The sequence below is a fragment of the Abramis brama genome (genome assembly GCF_963993115.1).
Source record: "Abramis brama genome assembly, chromosome: 16".
In the NCBI taxonomy this organism is placed as follows: Eukaryota; Metazoa; Chordata; class Actinopteri; order Cypriniformes; family Leuciscidae; genus Abramis; species Abramis brama.
The window spans coordinates 6,890,414-6,914,991 of NC_139978.1; the positions used below are offsets into that span (position 1 = coordinate 6,890,414).

At 36.4% G+C, this 24,578-nt stretch overlaps 1 protein-coding gene across 1 annotated transcript in view; it reads right to left on the minus strand.

Moving 5' to 3' along the window:
- The window catches only part of bmp1a (bone morphogenetic protein 1a), an 88,033-nt gene that overhangs the window by 16,521 nt on the left and 46,934 nt on the right, over positions 1-24,578 (minus strand). The window contains exons 7-13 of the mRNA XM_084087304.1: positions 15,812-15,936; positions 11,089-11,204; positions 10,017-10,119; positions 9,801-9,917; positions 8,294-8,439; positions 5,984-6,179; positions 3,199-3,324 (exon numbers count right to left, since the gene is read on the minus strand). Of these exons, the coding sequence (XP_083943430.1) occupies positions 3,199-3,324; positions 5,984-6,179; positions 8,294-8,439; positions 9,801-9,917; positions 10,017-10,119; positions 11,089-11,204; positions 15,812-15,936 (929 nt within the window). The remainder of the gene's footprint in view (positions 1-3,198; positions 3,325-5,983; positions 6,180-8,293; positions 8,440-9,800; positions 9,918-10,016; positions 10,120-11,088; positions 11,205-15,811; positions 15,937-24,578) is intronic.

A 24,578-nucleotide genomic window follows, 5' to 3' on the forward strand; every position in this document is an offset into this window, starting at 1 on the left:
AAAGAGCGGCGCAGTCATTATGATAATGTTGGATTTACTACTGATACGGCCAGTCTTTCTTTTATCTAATGGAGAATCATTTTCCGATCGCTCCAGGCTGTCACGATTGAGCTGTTGAGTCATCTCAGTGCATGTCTGAACAAACAGATTTTTGCTCAATATAGCAGCTGCAGGGTACGTGCTGTCCTAGCAACTGCCTCGCGTATACAGATATCAGCCGATGGTATAACACGAGGCATTAGCTGTTAGACAACAATTTACCTAAGAATGCTTTGACCTTTAACCCAAACTGTTTGTTTTTGTGCTTTGTTCAAGAAGAATATGATCCAAACTTCACGGTTATTTGAAGCCACTCAGAAACACAGAGCAGCGCTTTTGTAAGTGTCGTGCGGAGGAGGGTAAAGAAAGCCAGGCAAGCCTGCTGTCGATGTGAGGAAGGTGCTCATAACTTGCTGGCAGCCTCAAGCCAATAGCACAAAACAGATGTCGGCGGTGTGTCAACAACAGGCAAGCAGGAGTAGTAATTAAGAGGATGCAGTAGCACAGACTGTCCACTAGAGGCAGAATGAGGACACTGCTGCCAGCTGCTTAAAGGTAATTCTTGTCCCATTGAAGTTTCTTAAAGACCCCCTGAAATTTTTAGCTTTTAGTATGAATATGTTAGCCTTAAAGGGATAGTTCACCCAAAAATTAAAATTAGCCTATGATTAACTCACCCTCAAGCCGTGATGGGTGTATATGACATTCTTCTTTCAGACGAATACAATTGGAGTTATTTAAAAAAATTTCCTGGCTCTTCTAAGCTTTATAATGTAATAAAGTAATATTTTTTAAATAAATTAAAAAAATAAGTTGTTGATTTGTTACTCTAATAAATAGATTGGCCAATGCTGCACGGTAAAATGCAACGGCTGTGTTCAAACTTATTGGTTAGTTAGATTAATGTGTTGCGCTTAGTCTACGCTGTCATTTTCTTTGCGCGTGAGAGTTTATTAACATGCGGTGACAATGGCGGATGCACAAAGTTCACGAGATGCAAAGATGAGCGAGAAGGAGAAAAAGTGCCGTCTACATCTGAGCCTTCTTCACCTTTCCACAAAGAGACAGCGAGTGAAGCGGCACCTGAGGCTTTCCATTTCCAGGACACGCATATTTCATCACTGGACTGTTGTGAGACTTCCACGACACAAATCGGCACACTGCCAAATGATTTTGTTTCAATATAACAGCGGAAACAACTTAAAATACTAATTTATGGTTATACAGATAAGAGTAAGACATTGTATACACTCACAATAAAAACAAAACATAGTGCTTTTGTTTCCTTTACATGAAGTTTGTGGAGCTCGTCACAAAAAATTGTCGAAACTCAGCATATAGGCTACTTGCAAGCTCTTGCGTGCCATCTGAACTCTTGTTTTGGGTTGGTGCATAGAACGTGTCTTCTTCTTCTGCTCTTTTTCTTATTGTGGCGGTTAGCAAACAGTGTTGCATTACCGCGCACGCCCCCTTCTGGATTGGAGTGTGGATCGCCTGTGACTGACTGTATTCGTCATCTGACTGTATGCACCGAACTATGACGTCCATACCATGACGGTTTGGGACGAATACATGTACCGTTACACCCATTAATATGCATAAATAAGCCTTTTGTAGGTTGATTACCCCAAAAGTGTATACATGCTATTAAAACTATTGAATTGTTCTGTTTAAGAAGCCTGACCAGCACAGTAATATTGGGTCAAACAATGGTGTACGTTTGGGGCGGGGCTATCTGTTTGTTTGACCAATAGAAGGCAAGGGGAGTGTTCTTGGAACCCATTTACAAATATACTTTTTACAATTCCAAGTGGTGACATTAGTGGTGCAGAAATTACATCTTTAAAAGTTCTCCCTTGCATCCTGGGGTCAAATTCACCAAACATGATTAAGATTAAACTACTTTTATTTTCTCATTTCCTAACTTAAAAATCAAGTTAAGAATATTTTGTATTCCCAAAAACACTTAAAGATACACTATCTAACTTTTGGCACTCTTGCTGTTAAAAAAAAAAACCCTGCATTTGTCTTGCAGAAGAACATTGTACCCAGAGCAACTTTTCTCTGTTTATGTCTACGACGAGTCACACAGGTACTGGGATACTCCACAGCAGTTGCCGTCCCGCCCAGTCTAAAATAGTCTGAACATAAACACTTATTTGGAACATTCGGATGTAGTGCGTCCAGATTACATTCATACTACCCAAATTTCATACTATATAGAGCGTACTTTTTTAACAGCCGTGAAGTAAATTAAAATTTAAATATAGTACCTACTCAAAGTATGCGATTTCGGACACAGCGATGGTGTACCTTATAAGAATGTTGTTATCTTTTTTTAAAGATTGTTGTTATAACAAAACTTAAGAAGAATTTGAATTCCTGAGTAGAATGTTCTTAAAAATCTCTGTAAATAAGCTCTATAAGTTAATTAATTTCTTTGGGTTGTTTCAAATATTAAACATTATTATATAAGCTATGGTAGCACTTTATTTTACAGCCCTGTTCAGCATGTACATACTATGTACTTATTAAAGTTATTAGAATAACTGTGCAATAACCCTAAACCTAACCTTAACCCATGTAGTTACCTTATATTAACCACTACTTTCTTAGGCAAGTACACTGTATGTACACATACTGTAAAATAAAGTGCAACCCCTAGCTATATATAATACATTTAACTTTTTTTAGGAATCTGCGCTAATACTCTGAATGATCGGTCATAATTATCCGTGACGTGACTTTTTGCTGAATTTGAAACTCAACGACAACTCAACGAAAATGAGTGAAAACAGGGACCTCATTTTAAATTGAATAATTATGACAATTTTCAGATGGATTAGTATTATTATGCTAATCTGCATGCAGCGCAAAAGACAGCCTTTGCGTTGATCAGTGAGTCTTGGGCAAGGACTGCCATACAATCAGAAAACACCCAGATGTTCTTAAGTAAATATTTGAGAAATTCTTACGAATTTTTCTTACAAACCTGTAAAAAAGTGATGTCATTGCCCTAAAACAATTTTAGAATGAATCTTTATAACCACGCACAGGGTGTTTGAACAGCTTCGCCTCGATGCTACCGTATAATGGCACCATGAACATTTTAAATATGGCACTGGCCTGTAACCAGCAAAGCACTGTTCACATACTGACCCTCGCAACTCCGTTTGTCCGCCGCCAGTTCGTAACCAGGGTCACAGGCACACTTGTAACTGCCGAGCGTGTTGACACAGCGTTGCTCACAGCGACCGTTGTCGGGTCTGGAGCACTCGTCCATTTCTGCAACAAGAAAAGCAGCAGAACTTAATGAGTTACTGTATCTTAAAGGAGTGATGCTAACATCTGAGGAGATATTTAACCCTCTGGAGTCTGAGCGGTTTTCTGGGCCCTTGAGATGTTCTGACATGCCCTGACATTTGTGCTTTTTTCAGTTGCTTATAAACATATTAATGGCAAAGGTGTAAATTCACTCTATAAAGCACAAACAGGGCTACCATAATATGTGAGCAACGTGTATGTACATGTTTTCATTTTTGAGAGAATAATGTTTATGCATGGTTATTGAAAAAACTAAAAACTAAAATTTCTGAAATAAGGCCACAAAACACATAGTAAATATGTGTCAATAAGACTTTTGACTAATGGATGTCCTCGCCTAGAGTTTTTTCTTCAAAATTATGTGAAAATAGTCTTGCTTTATCGTTCACATAAAACCATACATTGATTTAAATTGATGTAAAACAGGTTTTGCTTGGAAAGCCAATATGCGAGGGGGGCGTGAACGAGGAGTGGTTTACACCTGAGAATACAATGTCCCACCCACTCTGCATAATGATGAGCCATTCACTCAGGTGTGAAACTGACTGAGCCACAATGCAAGGACAAAAGATATATTTAGAAGAAGACTTATATTGACCATTTAAGATTTTGCTTACATCTATCTTGTAAATATGTTTTGCTATTTTATTAAAAAGGTTACAATTACAACAATAATTACAATTTCAACAATATTTCAAGTGTACTCTTTCTTTGTAAAAAAAAAAATGATTATAGGCCTACATTTTATCTATGTATTCATTAGTTTGAATTTAGTCAACATTGGAACAGCTAACATCTTAGTTGATGACTTTATTTTTGACAAAAATGGTATTTTATATATAGAAATTGCTAAACAAAAGCTTATTTGACGTGGCAGTATATTCTACAGTAAAAACTGTACCCAAATCTAGTCAACAAGATGTTGTCTTTCATATTTCGCCTGACTGTGACGTTGTTTTCATGAAATATTAGGGCATATTGTTAATTTGCAGTTTAATACGTTGCTTATACAAATAACCTACATTTTATTTCAACATATTTCAGTCGATTTTTACTCATCTCAGTATAGCAATACAGTTTGCTAAAACATCATCATTCATTCACACACGCGATTTAAATTTAACTTCTGGCAAAGATGAAGTTGACGATAGGCTATTGACTCGTGATCTTCGCAGTAGGCTAGTGAACGCACCGGAGAAATGCACATTTATTAGGCTACATAGTTTTTTGTTTTGGATGGTTTTGTTTAGAACCAGCTTTCTGTAAATATATTTCACATTTTTTAGACATGTGAGGCGAGTAGGCTATGGTCTGGTTCATGATGATCTCCAGTTCAAGCACCTTATGTTGTGATTGCTAGCTTATATTTACTTTAAATCCAGGAAATTTGTTAATGAAAAAATTATTAAAATTAAGATACAATTGATACAAAACGAAATTCGTTTTAAAGAAAGGATTTGTACTTTCTGTTTTGAGGTCTCTGTGAAAGTTTGAAAGTCTTTTAGTGCTTTTTTTAGAGCGCTCGCGTCCATAATGGAGAACTGTCACGTAATATTGTTTTTTCCTCATAAATGCGAACACGAAAAATAAAAGACAAAAGACTTTTAAGTAAAACTTACTCCGAAATTGTGTCCTCGGCGGAATTCGCTCTTCAAAATGCTGCCGTTCGTCGTCTGAGTTACAATCTTTCTCTGAGGAAAAGGTGCATTGTTCCTCGCTGTCCAGAATCATCTGAAGGGCGTCTTTGGAGAAGCGTGCCATACTCAAAACGCGATGAACTATCAGTAAGTCTGATGAAGAAACTGTGTTTTTATGGCATTGATCGGGGGGGCGGGTGCGCTGCATACTAGATCACCTAACTATTTACATGTGAATAGCGCCGGGGGTGGGGCGGCCTCAGCTCATTTAGAGATAATGAAGGGAGACGGAAAAACGGTACCTCTCCTTGCTTTCAAACGGATTACATGAGTTGAAAACATTTGTTTTTTATATAAATTACTTCATTTAAAAGAAGAGATTTCAAGCTTCATAAAGACATATATCACGTGTATATATGAGAAGTATTCGCTGAGTTATGATTCATTTTCGGACGCGTTTCAGAATGGACTACACGGACAGAGAGAAGGCAGAACTCGCTTCGTGTTTATTTTTCTTTATTTGGCGAAAAGCACAACACTTTGTTTTTATTGTGAGTATACACAAAAATAATACACATTTAACAGAATCGATTGATGTATGAAACTCCTATGGAAAATCAAAGTCAACAGAGTATTTATGAGTTTCTTTTACACTGATAAAAAAAAAGCGAGCTGGTATCGCCGGCGATACCGTCGACCCCTGGGGGTTAATGCTAATAGTGTAGCATTAGCATTATTGGCATTGTATGATTAAGTCAAAACTGGAAATGGATAATATCAGGGCTTGTTTTTTGGTGATTGGCCAAAAGTTGTATGTGCATTCCTGAATTTCACTGGAAATAAATAAAAATATAAAAAAGAATAAACACTAGCTATAATGTAAACTTTCAAGCTATACATTGAAGTAAAATTCCGAGCTTTAAAGCCAATCGTCAAAGCTCAGAAATTTCCATTGATAGAGAACAACAAACGTCAAACCTCACCTTTGAAGAAATTAGCAGCAAATCCAGCCTTGTTGACGGAACCGTCAGACACAAATTTCATCCAGAGCTGGTTGGAACTGGATTTAATATCATCAGGTTTGTCATAACCACAGAATCTGCCCAACAGCGGGCTGCTTTCTGAGTTCCCATCTCGAACCTCCAGGTAGTCGTACGCGCAGTTATCATGCCTCTCAATCTTGGATTGGAAAGACAAAAGATAATGGAGAAAAAGGGAATGGAAAAACTAAATTTAAACCTGAAAGACCTAACATGTATTTCTTTTCTTTCAAAGCAAGACGTGCCATTTACATTTGATGGCAACCAGCTGCAACTGTAACCAACCTTTTCATCAAAGTCAAGAATATCTTAAGAAAAGAATGAAGCAGAAACAAAATTGAATGTTTTTCCCGTTTTCATTTAAATGGACAGATCTAAAACATCAGTGTTTCTATTTCAAAGATCATGGGGAGTTTGAGTTTATGTACACCAGCTGGTTAGAGACAATCGAAACTAAACTCAGAACCATGACATATCAGAATCAGCAAGACAAAAATAAAAAATAATTTAAAATGCAATTAAAGGTTACAATATAAAGTTTGAAAGCACCTAGCAAGTAGCAACTATATTCAGTTAAAAAAAAATAAGAAAAATGGTATGACGATGTGATGGACTTCCCATTAAAGTCAATGGGTCTCATTCACTAATAATTGCGTGGATTATTTCATAATTGTACGCACAGGAGATCTTCTCACGAAAAATCTCTGTCTAATTCACAACACGCTTATACGCACATTAATTTGTTCTTAACATTGTTCTGAAATTAGTGAATTTGGAGTATTCTAAATGAGTGGCTGCGAGCACAAGGTTAGTCATTAGCATAAAACACGCCCAAACCATCTCCATAAAAGGGCTTTGCGCAAACGCCTTCCTTACAGCCTTTCGTCACTCGCGTCAAACTTGCTCTGTTTGCAGACGCGCTCTCGCCCGATCCTCGAGCAATGCCAAGTGTCACCAATTCTCACAATAAACACCTTTAATACAGACCCAGATTACAGATACGCTCTGTACACACGCTTATATCTGCGTTATTCAGAGAAACCTCGCAGCTGAAGCTATAACCCTGATGTGGGTCGGATCTGGGCCGACACCATGTTGCTGTCTGGGAACACAGCTTTTCTTACTCTTTAACTGTAGTCTATGATGGAATGTATTTAAGATTAAATTAAATTGTATTATTTAATCATTTTATTATATAATTTTATATATGGATAATGTAATACAATTAATGCAACATACGTCAATATAATTACAGGATGATGTTAGGAAGAAATATAACTTCTTTACACGATTATAAGGCCGTACAGAGTAAGTGCTTTTTGCGTACGTGTGGTTTCAGTTGTTCCTATATTTTTCCGTAAATTTAGTGAATGAGACCCAGTGTTTTACATTTGATTGATATGTATGCAGATGCATGAACAATGATGGCTTTTTTTTTCACTCACTTGCTGATGGGTCAAGCTGCGTTACAAAATGGAAATGCTCACATTATAAGAACATCTGTTATATTCTTATAATATCTGTTATATCCTTATAATGTGAGCATTTCCATTTTGAAAAGCAGCTTGACCCATCAGCAAGTGATTGAAAAATTACGCCATAAATTTTAAAAATGTAATAAAATGTGTATTTTTTTCTTTTCATTGAAAAAGTACTGTGTACAACATTTGTTGTCAGTTAAGGCCCCGGTATACTGATGGCAAAGTTCTTTTTCGTTCTTTGTTTAGGGGTAAAACGAAGTTCGAAATACGTGACCAGCGATATACTTTTAGCGAAAATCCGACACTTTTCCAGAAAGTTCGCTTTAGCAAGCTGTTTCGAATTCCTAAAACGAAGTTTGTTTCGAACGGATTTTGATCGATTTTTTCCAATCCTATTATGTTTATTTTAGGACACACTCTAACATTAAAACATGGTGTATAAACTAGGGCTGTTTTTTTTTGTGCGATTAATCGCAATTAACAATCACAGAATATGACAGAGTTTGGATTTAAGGGTTAGAATAGAAATTTCCACCTCACAAAGTTACAGGTGCTTGCGCCATTATAGATGCTCAGTTTGATAAACTCCCGACTTCTAAGATCATCTAAACTGCGTGATGTAAATTACACTAATGACTCAATATCACGTGCTTCAGTAATTTATTTGCGTGGAATTATTTGAATGCGTTAAGGATTTTGCTTTGACAGCCCTAGTATAAACAATTGATTACGTGCTTATTATGCAGTAATAAGAACTTTTTTCCAATCATACCTCAAAAGACTGGAAGGTAAGCCCTACGTGGTATCCCTGAGACACAGTGACCTTCCACACACACACTTTGTTAGGTCTGTAGTCATCTGGGTAGTTCGGGGACTGAATTTGACCATTGTCTTTCTTCACCTCCCCACCGCAAATAGCTGCAAGATAAAAGACAACAGTGTTCACTTCATTGTTAACAATCAACATCATCATTTCTTTTTTTTGTAATATAGACCTATAAGTACCAGAGGGACGGTGAGCCTGCAAACATGACAGTAAAGCAAGAAAATCCCTTCTTTCACAACAAAAACTATAGGAAAACGATATTGTTAGGCGTTTTCCTACTGCTGGGTACACACCAAAGATTTTTTACATCTTATAAGATTTTCAAAATGTGATAGAATGTGAAAATCCTAGATTGAACCGTTTTGCTCCTATAGTGTGTGGTGTGCCATGATGTGACAAAGACAGCACACCACACACTAACAGATTTTCAACCAGAGTCTTGACGGTGAACACAGGAAATCTCGCAAAATCTCGCGAGATTTCAGAATAAGCATGGCGGACGATATGCAGGAAGAAATTGCGATGATAGTGTTTGGAATGATTTTCACAGAAAATTCACGAAAAAAAAAAGAAAAGTTTTTTTTTCCATCCCTCCATCTCTGCTGTCCACATCAATTTCACTTTGTGCTGCGCCATGACTGCGTTTGTTATGCTTCCGTCTTCCATCATCTCGCTTTCTGATTGGATATTGTTTCGCTTCACGTGATAATCTCCAGAGTGTGCGTGTGTTTGTCCTCGGGGTTCCCCCCACACATCAGGATTTCTGATTTTTCGCGATCGGGGCGGCTCCGACGTTCTTCCGAGCAGGTTCGGACTCTCTTAACACACTTCACACCAAGGGAAAATCTGATAAGATAATCTTTGGAACCATCAAGATATTCGGGACATAGCTAGGATTGTCGGAAGGGGGGAAATCGGCCCAAAATCAGCCCGATTATCTTTTGGTGTGTACCCAGCATAATGGAAACTCTCAGTATATCAGTTATGGATGGATTTAGGTCTGTGGGGCAAACTCTTATTATATATGAATTTGACAATGTTTTCTGTTGACAGGTTATTCTGAGCTCTCTGGACTCGCCCTAGTCAGTGACCATGAAATTGCAGCCTTGAGCTAATTTTGTCCAAAACTCTTTTGATTTTAGAAAAAAATATGAGAAACCCAAGGCTACTGCCACAGCAAATTAATAAATATATGAATGTTTACATGAAAATGTCAATAGTATGAGCTCAAGGCACAATTTTTTGACATTGTATGTCCCTATACTGGCATGTCTTAATACACATTATAAAGTGTGTATTTTGGCATCAGCAGGAATGTTTTTTCAATTGGAATGGTGGCACTTAAGCTGTACTATAACACAAGTACAATAGTTCCTCTTTATAATTTATTCTATGCACAATAGTATATATTTTAGAACATTTAATGGTTGTTGATTTGGTTGATTGCTGGTACCTTCATAAACCACAGAGAAGCCCTTTCCCACCCAGTTGCTGCTACTGCGAAACTCAATCCACAGGCGACTGTCTGTAGAGACGATCGGCTCGGGTAATTTATCCCCACAAAATCGACCTGCATACAGAGGTACAAGCAAATTATTCAACTTTAATTATCAAGCTTCACTACTGCTTGATTCATATTCTTCTGAAATGTCAGCGGTTCATCTCACACCTTTCAATGGTGCTTTCCTCCAATATCCATCTCTGATTTCCACATGATCATACCAGCATAAATGGCTCCGGTATAAATCCATAGATGTAAAGTTCAGAATGATCTTAGGAAATAAAACAAAAATGGTAAATTGTTACTTGAGCAAGTTTAAATCTGTACAAGTGTAATGATTACAATGATTGCAATATGTGGAATTAGAAGCAAGGAGGCTGATTGTCTATAACTAGGCTTCATAATTCTGAAATATACCTCATTTTAATTGTTAAGTCAAACTGTGTGGAGGTAGTTAAGTCAGTGATCTGGTTCTTTTTAATGATTCAATCGAAGCATTCTGTAGAGTGTAAATTACTCCACTCTGAGCAATACATTTGTTTTGGAGTAAAACTATATGGTGAGAAATGTAAATAACCATATTTGACAGAATATTTTCTTTAGTCAGGCCTCTTAAAAATGTTTTAAAGTACCTCTGTGGTGAAAATCAAGTTTTTAATGTTGTTTATATGTCTATGTGCAAATTCAGTTTGATAAAGTCAAATTCACAAGTCAACACCATTGATGAGTATTTTCTCCTTAAAACTCTTTTGTTTCTGACGTCACAAACTACCTTGTAACCGATCAGATCAACGTGTGATCGTCAATGAGTGGATCTCTGAGCTGCTGTGAGTGAGTGGAGGCAGGGCTCATTTGCATATTCATAGAACCGCATATACTAAATGAGGCAAGGGAGTAGAGTTACATTTAAGCTATTTTAAATGTCATTTTGGTGATCAAAGATGAGTTTTAAAAGATACAATTATTGACTACAAGGGGACTTTAATTAAAAAACTGTGAAATGTGATAATGTATGTGAAAAGTAGTTGAAAATGGTGTGTGAAGAAGTGACAAATCAGTTTTTTTGAACTCGCTCATTGAAAAGAACGGTTTGAAAAAACAGAGTAACCAAAATGATCTTGACTTCCCAACTCTATGTGGGACCAATATCATTGTTTATTCCATAAACAATCCTAATGCCTAAAACATTTCTCACAACAACTAATCATCAGCGAATCATCAGAGCTTCTGGTGTCTTCACCTTTTCTCCTGGTGTGACAGAAATTCTCCATATGCAGTGCATATATGCTGAATAACCATTCGGAAAACCAGGAGAAGAGAAGTTCCCACTACTGTCCTGCAAACTGTCTCCACATCCTAAGAAAGAAAAAGAGAGAGAGAGAGAGAAAGAAAGAAATGTCATTAGCTGTCAATGTTCAAAAGGAGTTGAACAGTTCAATACACAAAAACAAAATTATTTGATTAGTTACACAACGGCCCACAAAGACAGTACGCTCCTTGTATATAAAACATTGCTGTGCGTCACAGAACACAACAAAGGCAAAGACCACGAAAAAGTCTGGATTGTCTTTCACAGTGTGCGCCTTGAGCACTTTCATGTTATGAAGCACATCTGCTTCTAATGTTACACACCTGCCTAATATTCACAGCAAAGAGAAGGAAACAAAAGTGGTGCAAAATTCGAACTAAAAGATTTTCAATTATATGGTGCGGTGTGCAATTAAAATGAAACCACGGGCAGCGTACTTTATTAAATGTGTAATTAAACGCTCTAGTGGTCACTGTGGAAATACACATGGCAAACCAGCATTGCATTAAATGTTAAAATACCAGCAGTTTCATGATATATTCATATAACTAAACATGTGCAATGGATAATGTACAGTCTGCTTTTGCTGGGGTCCGGATTACCCTTTCAAGTCTTTATTGTGCAATAATGAGCAGCTGATGGTACATTATCCTGCTTATTACAAGACTATTACATGACTACTTACACCCCCCCAAAATTGACCTTGTTTAACGGTTTACAGTCCTTATATTATCCACACGTGCTCTGCACGCACGAGTTGTCAGTCATGTAAAACTAGAGTAGCAAGAGCAGAGATTCTTCAGGCCAAGTGTGGAGTGTCTTCAATGTTTAGAACCATTACCGAGCGGTCTGGCAAGCCACAGCAAGTGACGGACACAGGCAAGGAATGCTGTGCAAGATATCTGCAACACTAACACCTTGTTTTCCCAGAATGTGATACGGCCACATCATCCAGCTGTATGGATACGTCATGTGACACAGGCTCCTCCACAACAGGCCTGTCAGAACTTTAAAAACCGAGAGCCATATTTGTAAAATGAGCAACAGTCCCAGATGAGAATATTTATGGGTTGTTGTTTTTTCAGTAAAGCCATGCTAAAGACAAATCTCAATATAAAACTTCAAAAAATTCCCATTACAGCCCTACAACGTGTTTGACAGAGTGTCAATTATTTTTAGCAAGAATTTTTCAAAATCAAATTTAAGACTTTTTAAAAGACCTTTAAGATTTATACTGTATATCCAAATCATCTGCATGTCCAACAACTCAAACAATCTCAAAATTAATCATATTATAGATTTTTTACTCTATGCAGCACACATTTAGTGAGGACTTGCTATCAGCAAACAGGGTAACTATGTTTTAAAGACAAGTTGTATATGTACATATATATAATGTATGTATTGAAATTGGTGTGTGCATCAATACATTCGTATTAGGGGTTGACTGATACTGTATTTTTCTGATACAATAATAATGTTTAAAGAAAAGTAATAAACAGATTATTTTGACATTACCAATGTTGGGTGTAATGCATTACTAAGTAATCAATTACTGTAATTGAATTACTTTTCCCTTGAAAAAGTAAAGTAAGAGATTACTCTTATTTTTTTCTGTAATTTAGTTACTTCTGATGTAATTGCATTAAATACTGTATATAGACTATAGAACAATTCTATATATGTGACCCTAGATCACAAAACCAGTCTTATGTCGCACGGGTATATTTGTGGCAATAGCCAACAAAACATTGTATGGGTCAAAATTATAGATTTATCTTTTATGCCAAAAATCATTAGGATATTAAGTAAAGATCATGTTCCATGAAGATATTTTGTAAATTTCCCACCTTAAATATATAAAACATTTATTTTTGTGAATGGATGCAGCACTATCGCCAATAGAAATGGACAACTTTAAAGGCGATTTTCTCAATATTTTGATTTTTCTGCACCCTCAGATTCCAGATTTTTTAAATAGTTTTATCTAGGCCAAATATTGTCCTATCCTAACAAACCATACATCAATGGAAAGATTATGTATTCAGCTTTCAGATGATGTATAAATCTCAATTTAAAAAAAATTACCCATAAGACTGGTTTTGTGGTCCAGGGTCACATATAAAACAATAGTAGTGTCACGTTTTGAGTTTGTTTTTTATCCGTTTCTCTGTTCTGTTCATGTTTGAGTTTCTTTGTTAATCTTCTAGGTTGTTTATTAGTTCAGTTCTCCTCTGTTCTCTCCCTGTTTGTTCCTATGGTTTCTGAACTACACAGCGTGACAAGTAGATTTAACATCAAAAATGTCTAAAGTTAAAATGTATGTTTTTAATGAAATCTTCTCTCTTCAAATACTTTGGTCAGTTCAAGAATAATGTAGCCTATGCAATTTTATATTATTTATTTTAAAGAATCAAAGGAGCCGTTTCGTGTCTATCCTTGTGTTGTTCAATTGGCCTAGGTTGGTATGGGATTTAGAAAGTACTGTAATCAGTAATAAGAAATGCAATTAAATGAATCTTTTTAGAGAGAGTAATTAGTACAGCAATCTAATTACACGGTCGAAGATGTAATTCACCCTTCGCCTGGAGTTTGATTGACAGGCGATCTGACCAATCATAATCCGCTTTCCGCAGAATCAGCCATTTTGTCCCACAAAGCAGTCAGGAGAGTTAGTAGATTAACGGCGGTGGACTTGAACTTGAAAATCAGAGTGTACTGACGTCTTTCCGCGGTTGAAACAACATTCCTTCTGATGTTCATTCATGTTTATTTGATGCTATAAATTAACTAGAAGGAAGAGATGATCGGTTCACGAGCAGCTTTAACTGAGGCGCTACAGAGATCTGTTAGACACATTAAAGAGCCACAAAACGGTATTAATTGCTTAAATTTCTTTAAAAAAAAAAAATGATGAGACATTGTTTCATATCAAAATTAGCAACAGTAACTAAAGGGGTCGGGTCTTTGCGAACGGTCAATTAGTAGCTAGTAATTAATTACTTTTTTAGAGTAACTTACCCAACACTTGCCATTACAAGAAAAATCTATTTATTTAAATTCTTAAATAAAGAGAACCTATAAATGTTAACATTGAACTAAATGCTAAATACAGTTTATTATAACCAAAATATCTATGAAAACACTTTTAAAAAGCTTTTAACATGAAACTTATTTTGAATTGCCTATGCTTTACTTACAGCTGCTCATTCAAAAAGACAAGGGAGATAAAATACACAACAAATTGTAACATAAACACCATAAAGTAAACAGTCATAATTCATTAACAGCAATCACTTGGCAGAAATGTGAGGTATTCATTGCTTGAGAACTGGTCTGAAACTACAAGCCTGGAGAACAGTTCTGCGTTTTATTTTATTTTTTACTTTGAACTTGTTTTATTACACTTTTTTAATTTATTTAATTAAATAAATATTGAATTAAATCATAGCCTTTTGAATTTTAATCATCACATGTTGTCGTGTCATGATTCCAGTTATTTATTTATTAACATTTTCATTTCATTTTATTGATTTACTTTTTAATGACCTCAAATGTAATAAAACTGAATTTAAAACATTTTTTAAGACAATTAATAGACCCTGGTTTGCATTGAGGATACACTCGTTGCCTCTCTGGTGGTGTGTGTTTGAACATCTCTGTAAAGTTTACATGAAAAATGTCCTTTACCGCATTTATTTGCTGTATCCTACAAAGCAACTGTTCTCTTCTCTGTTTTATCAGGGAAAGAAGACAAATTACAAACTTCCTGTGCTCGACCAGTGTTTACTCGGCCTTTCCGAGCCTGAGAGTAACGGAGACTGTCGCCAAGATACCGTACCACATCAATTGTGGATGCAATGTTATTTCCAGATTACATAAACTTAGTGTCCCACCCTTATACTATGAAATAGGGGCAAATGTGACTGAATGATCTTAAAATGTGTTTTTCATGAGTATTTTTTTCTTGTTTTCCATCTAAATAATCTAAATATTCTTTAAAAAAGGCCAATTTACTTGTATTTGTTAAACATAGCTAAATATTGTAATATTTATGCTTGAAAAAACTATTTGCCATTGGGGATAATAAGGAAAAAACTAATTCAAGATAAATTCGCTGAAAACAAAATGCCTTAATTACTTTCTCACAAAAAAGAAAATAAACTAACATGCATGTATGTATGTATGTATGTATGTATGTCATGTATGTGTGTATATATATATATATATATATATATATATATATATATATATATATATATATATATATATATATATATATATATATATATATATATAATTTTTTTTTTTTTTTACGTTTTACTATTTATTTAGTTTTTAGGATGTTTAGATATTTTAAATGGCAAAAATACTGATTATATATATATATATATATATATATATATATATATATATATTTATATACACTTTGCATGACAAAATCACCCAGACCTGAATACTTGTGAAGTTCGCAGTCAGAGATGATTTCATGATGTGCTTAAAGTTTCCAATGACCCAGATTTTCTATCTCCACCATATTTTATTCTTGTTGAGTCAGACAGGAACTTCACCTTCCTTACGCAGAAGGATCTGCCAGATTACCCTTCTGTAATTCTGTACAATTTTTATGTTTACATATCTGTTATTTTCTTACTTGGACACTTGTAAAGTTTGCGTGCCTGTGCGATGTCTCCTTTGCTCAATCTGGTCCTCTGACCGATGGGCGGCCGAACTCCGTTCACATCATATCGTGGCAGAATGGTGTCCAAAAATATCCCTCTGTCAGCAAAACAAAAAAGGCATCACTTTAATCAGAATGAACAAATCCTTCTTGTTATTTTAATCCTCCTGTCTCTTATTCATTCACTATCTCTTGTTTCCAGGAATGTCTAACAATCCTCTCCACACCCACACACAGAATCACGTGTACTTGTATAAACACAAACGTTATCTCACATTTTAAGATGGCAAGTTTCAGCAGATGTACAGAACTCAACAGGCTGTATAGTCATTTGTGGAGCAGACAACAATCCAAAGGGAATTCAAGCCAAGCTGCGTTATCCGTGGAGGCAGTCGTGGAAGTTGCGGCCTGTGGCTCGCCTGCTCTTCAGTTATTGTGTTAAGTGTAACACTATGTACAATGTTGATTATACTTAGAGAGCTGTGCCTTGGTTTGAAAAACATTTGACATCTTTGACTCCCATTTGGTTGTATTGAAATGTCCAAGCCTCAAAATACCAGAGGTACTCATATTTTTCAAAAGATAGTACCATGATGTAGAGGTCTGCGCGGGACTGTTTTTTAAGTCCCGCTCCCGCCCGCTCCCGCTGGGGTTATATCCCGCACCCACCCGTTCCCGCTATATATACACTATTTGTTCACCCGCTGTCTGCTTAGAATAATTTTCTTCCCGACCCGACCATCCCGCTTAATATAGATCTCCCAGAATTTCACATGTACATTTTCACAGAGAAAATAAAAATGTAGTCTGCACAAACATTTTTTTATTATTATTTTATTCGCCTTGTCAATATACAAAATTTAACATTTTGCTGCAGACAGTAGGGGAAAAAATGTCGCAGCGAAAAAAAGAAGAAGTGTAGGCTATTATTTTTATTCGTATTATCAAAATTCGTAACATTTTGCTGTCAACACAGGAAAAGTGTCAGAGAAAGAAAGAAAATATGACATGTCATTAAGCAAAATATGTAGGCCTTAACCGAACAATATGTAGGGCAGACTGTAGCCTATACCGGGTGGTCGAAGATTAAGATTAGGTAAAGCGAAGATATGCTGTTCTGAAAGAACGTCGGCGTCGGGAACGTGATATTGAATGACCGACCGCTCCCGTTCAAATTACACCAGAGTTACCGACCGCTACCGTTCAAATTACACCAGAGTTACCGACCGCTACCGTTTTTTAGTCGGAAATTTAATCCCGCGGCGCAAAATATCTGGTCGGGTCCCGCGGGTTCCGCGGGACAGCCGCGGGAATGCAGACCTCTACCATGATGCACTGCAGTATCTGTATGATTTCACATGCAGTACTCGCTCAGTATTGGCATATATATGTATTGGCAAGTCCAGTGCAGCAAGCACAGTTATTTGACAGCATCTTATAAAGCGAATACGCAAACATTTAAAAGCCAAAAACATTTGTCTGACGCATCTGTACATAACAATTATAACACATCTGCCAACAATTGAAAATAGCGGATATGAAATATAACAACATGAAAGTGAACTGCACAAGCACCTCCGAAGATGAGTTTGGTGGACTTTAGAAAGGTTTGAGATTGTTTATAATGCTCATATTCGTTATTGAAGACATAAAATAGTGATGCACCGACATTTATTTTTCACTGAAACGCCAAAACCGCCAAAAGTTCTCGTTCAGCCAAAAACCAAAACTGAAAATGAAGTTTTGGTAATTACATTTGGTTAATTGAACTCTATTCTGTTCTGGGTGTCATGTTCACAGGTTATAATCCAGTCGTAGTAAAGTTCTTAAGTGACGACGAGCCGCCTCTAAATATTTCAACCGAACAAATTTAACATATTGCGACTCTAGCATCCTTTTTTGATCATAGTGAAGTGCGTCATGTTTAGCTGCTGTAGCGTATCCACATTACGTGCACGAAATAGATGTTGACACAGCCAAACTGGGTAATTGGAGAAGCCCAAACCGAAAATGCATTTTTGTTTGCAGTTTTCAGACAAATATTTTCAGTTTCTGAAATTTCGGTGCATCACTAGTTCAAAAATCCAGTTTTGGCTTTACAGATTCTCCATTCAATTTTCTGTGAAAGTGAATTAAAAAAAGATCTTATATAATTTTTGTATAATAATGTTCCAAAATTTACTGTAATTTTGTGTAAACTGAAAATAATTATCGCCATACGCAAGTAGCCATACTACTTACATTGGTGATTCTTCTTAAGCTGGTATAGTTCCATGAGACAAAAAAGGTATTGTGACAATGATAGTTTACACTGGTTACTAACATTTGTCTCAAGTGATTCAATCACAAATGATCAGACAAGACAGATCGCTGTTTGTTAAAGGAATAGTTCACTTCAAAATGAAAATTCCGTCATCATTTACTCACCCTCAAGTTGTTCCAAACCTGTATGAGTTTCTTTCTTCTGTTGAACACAAACAAATTTATTTTGAAGAATGTCGATAACCAGACAGTTGACGTTAGCCATTGACTTCCATAGTTAGAAAAAAAGATACTATGGAAGTCAGTGGCTAACGTCAACTCTTTGGTTATCAACATTCTTCAAAATATCTTCTTTTGTGTTCAGCAGAAGAAAGAAACTCATACAGGTTTGAAACAACTTGAGGGTGAGTAAATGATGACAGAATTTTCATTTTTAAGTGAACCCTTTAATATGTATCAAATGAGTCTGTGACCGCAAATGTTTCAGGCATACGTTTAGGCTTTTCCAAAAGTTTCTCAAATAACCTAGCTTGTTACACATCAGGACGCATTGTGAACTGTCTGGACCACCTCTGAATGTGGTTTGAAGGAACAGATCGCAAACTTTTCCAACCCAGCAAAACTACAACTGTTAACATCCAACCAACCAACAGTAGTCTGGATCATGGTGACTTAAAAACATCATAAAAACCCCAATGGTCTGATGACTCTACCACTGATACAAAAACAATGACCTCTCCTGGGACAGTCACTAAATCCGGTCGGTCTCATAGGCCTGACACAGTGGCCGCCGAAACATGACCTGAATCCACGTTCTATTTGGCTATAACACTGGACTCTTGATTGGTCACTTCAGGGTTGAGGCTTCCTAAGAAGCCATGACAGCATGAGAATGTGTTGGAAATAAGCTATAAACAAAAGAGAAGTTGAGTAAATATGGATAAAATATGGAGAAGTCACGTTCTCCAGTCCTACTACTGTAACTCAGGCTGAAAAAAAACGTTTGCTCAGTTCAACAGAGAGTGATTCAGTATCAAAAACCTGTCTCTTTTCTCGCACTTCTTTTCGTACTTTGACACTCTTTGCTAGTTTATCATCTAGCTTTTCACTCCGCGGTGGCTAGTGAGGGTCTGCTCATTTGTTTGTTCCCATGGGAACCTTCCAGTCAACAGCAGGCATGTTCAAATAGGGAAGGATGGATTTCCAGAGCTCAACTACAAGCTTTAAATGAAAGGAACCAGCAGAGAAATGCAACCCACATTTCAAGTAAACAAACAGTTTAGTGATATAAATATGTAGGCTACTTTCTTCAGATTCAAGTCAAACACATCAAATATTTTTTTACAGCTACAAGAAATAGACTAATTTGAATCAAAACATAAAAAATACCATATCTGTGAATCCCATGAAAGCTTTTAAGATGAATTCCAGGACATATTGAATGATAAAAAGGGTAGAATTTTTTTTTTCTACCATACATTTATCTTATCTTTTAATGTACAGAACATATACATTATAGAGGAGATAGATATATGTGTGTGTGTATAAGCTTATTTATATACTCACATATATACACTTATATACATATATACAATTATCATCACTGAAATGCAAAAAAAGCAAATGTCATACATTATTTAAAATTTAATGAAATATTTACTATATTAATACGATATTATAATATATCATTTTTCTGCTCATTGAAATAAAAAATAACTGTATTACAGTATTTATATAACAGTAATAAGACAAGTAATGAGACTCACTTTTTTACAAGAATAATGGGAATTACAAAAAATAATGGGAATTAAAAAAAAAAAATTAGGAAATGAGGAAATGTAATTTCCAATTGTCGCTTCATTTTATTTATGTAAAATAATGTTTGTCTCTTTTGATTTTGGGGTCAAATGTGACCTAAGCTTCAGCCTTGTTGTCGGTCTGTGAGTATAGAGCAGAACAGTAGATGTGTGGGTGAGCGCTAGCGCTCGGCTGGTGTCATCTCACACTGAAGACATACTGCAAGCTCTTTATTTGCTTTTGGCTCAACTTGCCGGTACCAGTTTCAAGAAGAAAAACTTCCCTGAGTAGGGTGGGTGGAACGGGGGCCAGGAGACAAAGGAGGAGGTCGGAAAACATGCCCCAGACAAAAAGCTAGGAGGGCTCACCCGCTTCTCGGGGAGAAATGTTTCAAAGAAAAAAAACCTGAGGGAAGGCCATGAAATCCTCCCGATACAAGTGCAATCAAAGAACCTGTCTTCCCACGGAGATTTACAGTACGAGTACTCTGCAAACACAGCAGGGATGATGGGAAAAAAAGACAACAGGACAGTGGACAAACAGAGCAGCCAGTCAGAACGCAGGGACTGTTAGCTTCTCTCAAGTTGCTGTGAAGTTTCTGATGTCCTTCTTGCAAAGTCAAGATTCTTGAATAGAACAATAAATCCATGTAAGTTACCCTTTAATTTCTGGTATAACGGACAGCAAATGGAGGTACAGGAGAGGAGGAATATATGATAAACTCAAGAGTAAAATACAACCCAGATGCCTCAAGTACACCAAATCTAGTAATCATTTAATAATTATGGGAAGAAGCCACAAGTTGTGCTATTCTTAACTCTTGGATTGAGTTTTCCAGCACACTCCCAGAAAATGGTTTAAGAAACTAGTCCTTGTAGCAGGGTTGCCAGGTTTGCGTAACAAAACCAGCCCAATTGCTATACAAAAACCCAAACTAGCCCATCCAGGGGAGATCCTCTTCTGGGCAGAGCGGGTTCGCTTCAACCCACGGACTAAAAAAAAACAATCCGTGCCGACAGTGTAAAAGTAGCCCAATTCCGCAGGAAATTTGCAAGATTTTCAAAATCGTCCGATCGCTGTTCTTCTCACACTAGACACCACATGACTGTCTGGGGTACCATTAGTTGCTGTTGTGTGTACATCACACGACGGATCGGCGACAGTGGATCACGCATTACACAGCATTTTAATAGGAAGAACCGTTGACAACTCTGCCTGGTCCACAAACTTGGTTTCACAACCAAACACATGCGAGTGATACATGAAATCACACGTGAGACAAGGGTTCTTGCATAATACTAAAATCATAACCTGCAAGATGCTTGCGATCCAAGTTGTATGTGCACTGATTTGCAGCGAAAAAGCAAAAAAGAAGAATACTACTATACTACTATGAATGGTTGCTTGCAGAAGCCATGTTTGCTGATGTTTGGTTGCAGATCTTTGACTCCTCCCCCTGAACTTTCCCTTGCCCTGCATCTTGCTCTCTCATTGGCTGTAGGTCGCCGCTGATGTAATATCCAGTCAAAACACATTTTACACTCCTGGACTCTTGACAGGTCCAGATATTTAGCATGCTAAATATCTTACAGGCATCAACAACACATCTGCGCTTCTCTCAGATCACGTCTTTGATCATTCACACTACGGGATTGTCAGTCACGTAAACAAGCACCAATTTGCCTCAGATTTCAGGCATTTGTCGGCAATTTCCACAAAACTGTCGGCGAGTAAAAATCAGGGCTAAAATCTTGATGCGTATCTAAAATAAGGCAAATGAGGTTACTAAAAACTGTTATTTCACATTCCCTGTCTTTACTCTGAAACGGTTTAAACAGATGGGGTTATCCCAAGAACATAAGAACAGATTTCCACGTCAAAGAAGGCAGAGCCTCAAAGCCACACCCACCTATTATGTCACCAACACATATTCGTTACAAATAGGTGCAGTAAGCGATTTCTGAAAAATGCTGTTGAAAGTGGATCGGACTGAACTTCACAAAAAACTTGTAGCCAATCAGCAGTAGGGGGTGTATACACTCATGATGGGGGAGGAGAGAGTGAGCCAATCAGCAGTAGGGGGCGTGTCACCCATGATGGGGGAGGAGAGAGTGAGCCAATCAGCAGTAGGGGGCGTGCCACCCATGATGGGGGAGGAGAGAGTGAGCCAATCAGCAGTAGGGGGCGTGTCACCCATGGGAGGAGAGAGAGTGAGAAAGAGGGAGATTTGAAGACTGTAGAAAGAGAGATGGCTGAGAGACATTATAAAAAAGAAAAGGTCAGAGGAATATCATTGGAAAAAGATGGGTTATGATCAGGCAGTGTTAATATTAGAAAATCTTTCCAGTTCTGGAGAGACTGAAGCGGGAAGGCCTGAAAACGGACCCAGATGTTGCCTTGTTTATGCTCCATACGGGAGTAACACTGGTTTTGAGTGTGTGCTGCTGGCGACTGACAACCAACTCTTGCTTTTATATACTTGCTTTTATTTTATTTTTTTATATGTTAATTTTTTGTTCTTCCTTGTTTGTTCATCAGCTTTGTATTATTTTTGCAAAGCTTTATTTTGCTTTGCATCTGTTATGATAAAGAGAAATTCACTCTTGGATTGTGTGCTTGTGCATTTGGGGGGTGGAGCAATTGAGGGAGGGGTGTGTTTGTTTGGGTTGATTTCAAATATCAACAGAGTTTAAGCTTACTGCACCTTTAAGGGCCAAATAAAAAGCACATTAACATCAGCACAATCATAATGTTGCTTAATTGTAAATCAGCAGCAAAATGCTTTGTCTGTTTGTAGCTAAATAGTTCATTTATAATAGCAGTTCAATATTTAGCAGTAAAACTACTATATAAATGTGCACTAGCAGGAGTTTGATTGGTCAGGATGTTATGATTAAACCTTTTGTTTTTTGATGAGAGCTTAAGTGATTATGCAAAACAGGACTGATCGAGTGTGTCTATCAAATAACATTATCCGCTAAATTCCCCCTGGGATCAATGTCTCTCCCTCTCTTTCTCTCCATCTATTTATGTTAAACTAAATGAGAGTTGTACATTTGACAACAGACTCATTTACTGGTAATTAAGCAAGGGAGGCAATGCAAAAAGCCAAACAACTTCTAGTTACATGAAGCTGCACAAATATGCTGTTTAATGTATTATTGTAGTTCTTTTTGAAGCAATACTTCAACAAAAACATCAACAACAACAACTTTCCACTTGGTTTTAATAAATAATATGTTAAAATAAAGTCAATTTCATATTCCCAATAACTCTTAAACTATGTAAACATCATATGGGACTGGAACATGAACTTACATTGGACTGGAACCTGTAATCCTACAAGTATTAACAGAATTGCAAATTGTTCAAAAAAGTAATACAGAGGGGGAGTAAAAGGGGGAAAACGAGAACAAAAGAAGAGGAAACAGATGGTTCTCATATAGAGACTGTGTAGACCTGCGTTTGCGTGTGCCTCGACTCATGTTACCCGTACTCTGGGGGAATGTTGGCTGTAGGCTGTCAAAACTAGTCAGAAAAAACCTTTTGATAAACACATGAAATGGGAATAACATTCCTCAATCCCATTAGCCGAGCCTTTTGAGAATAATACGAGGCATCTCAATCTACAGCTCACATTTCTTTTCCTTCTACTGTATATATATATATATATATATATATATATATAGGGTGGGCCATTTATATGGATACACCGTAATAACATGGGAATGGTTGGTGATATTAAAGTCCTGTTTGTGGCACATTAGTATATGTGAGGGGACAAACTCCTCAAGATGGGTGGTGTGTACTAATATATACTAATGTGCCACAAACAGGACTTTAATATCACCAACCATTCCCATGTTATTACGGTGTATCCATATAAATGGCCCACCCTGTATATATATATATATATATATATATATATATATATATATATATATAAAAATCCTTCAAGAGAAGATAGGCTAAATCCCAAAATACATGGGATGATTAGTGTGTATTAAATTATAGTAATATATGTAAAAAGTTACTAGATGTACTGTATATGTGAAATAAGTCTCTTCTGCTCCCCAAGGCTGAAATTATTTATCAAAAATATTGTAAAAACAGTAATATTGTGAAATATTATTTCAATTTAAAAGAACTTTTTTCTATTTGAATATTGTGATAAAAATAAATATAAAATGTAATTTATTCCTGTGATCAAAGCTGAATTTTCAGCATCATTACTCCAGTCTTCAGTGTCACATGATCCTTCAGAAATCATTCTAATATTTTATAATTTGCTGCTCAAGAAACATTTCTGATTATTATTGTTGAAAACAGTTGTGCTGCTTACTATATTTGTGGAAACCATGACATAAAACTTCTTTTTTTTCATGATTCTTTGAAGAATAGATAGTTTAAAAGAACAGCATTTATTAGAAATAAAAATATTTTGTAACATGCTGTTACTTTTGACCACTTTAATTAATCTTTGCTGAATAAAAGTATTAATATCTTAAAAAAAGACTTTCTGATCCCAAACTTTTGAACAGTAGTGTATATAGTACATATGAGTTACAATAATTTACAGCATGAGGGCTTTGTGGTATCATAACATTTTTATAACATGCTAATATATCTTAAAAGTATGTACACTCTCAACACTAGTGAAGTACATTTGCAAACTGAAAAT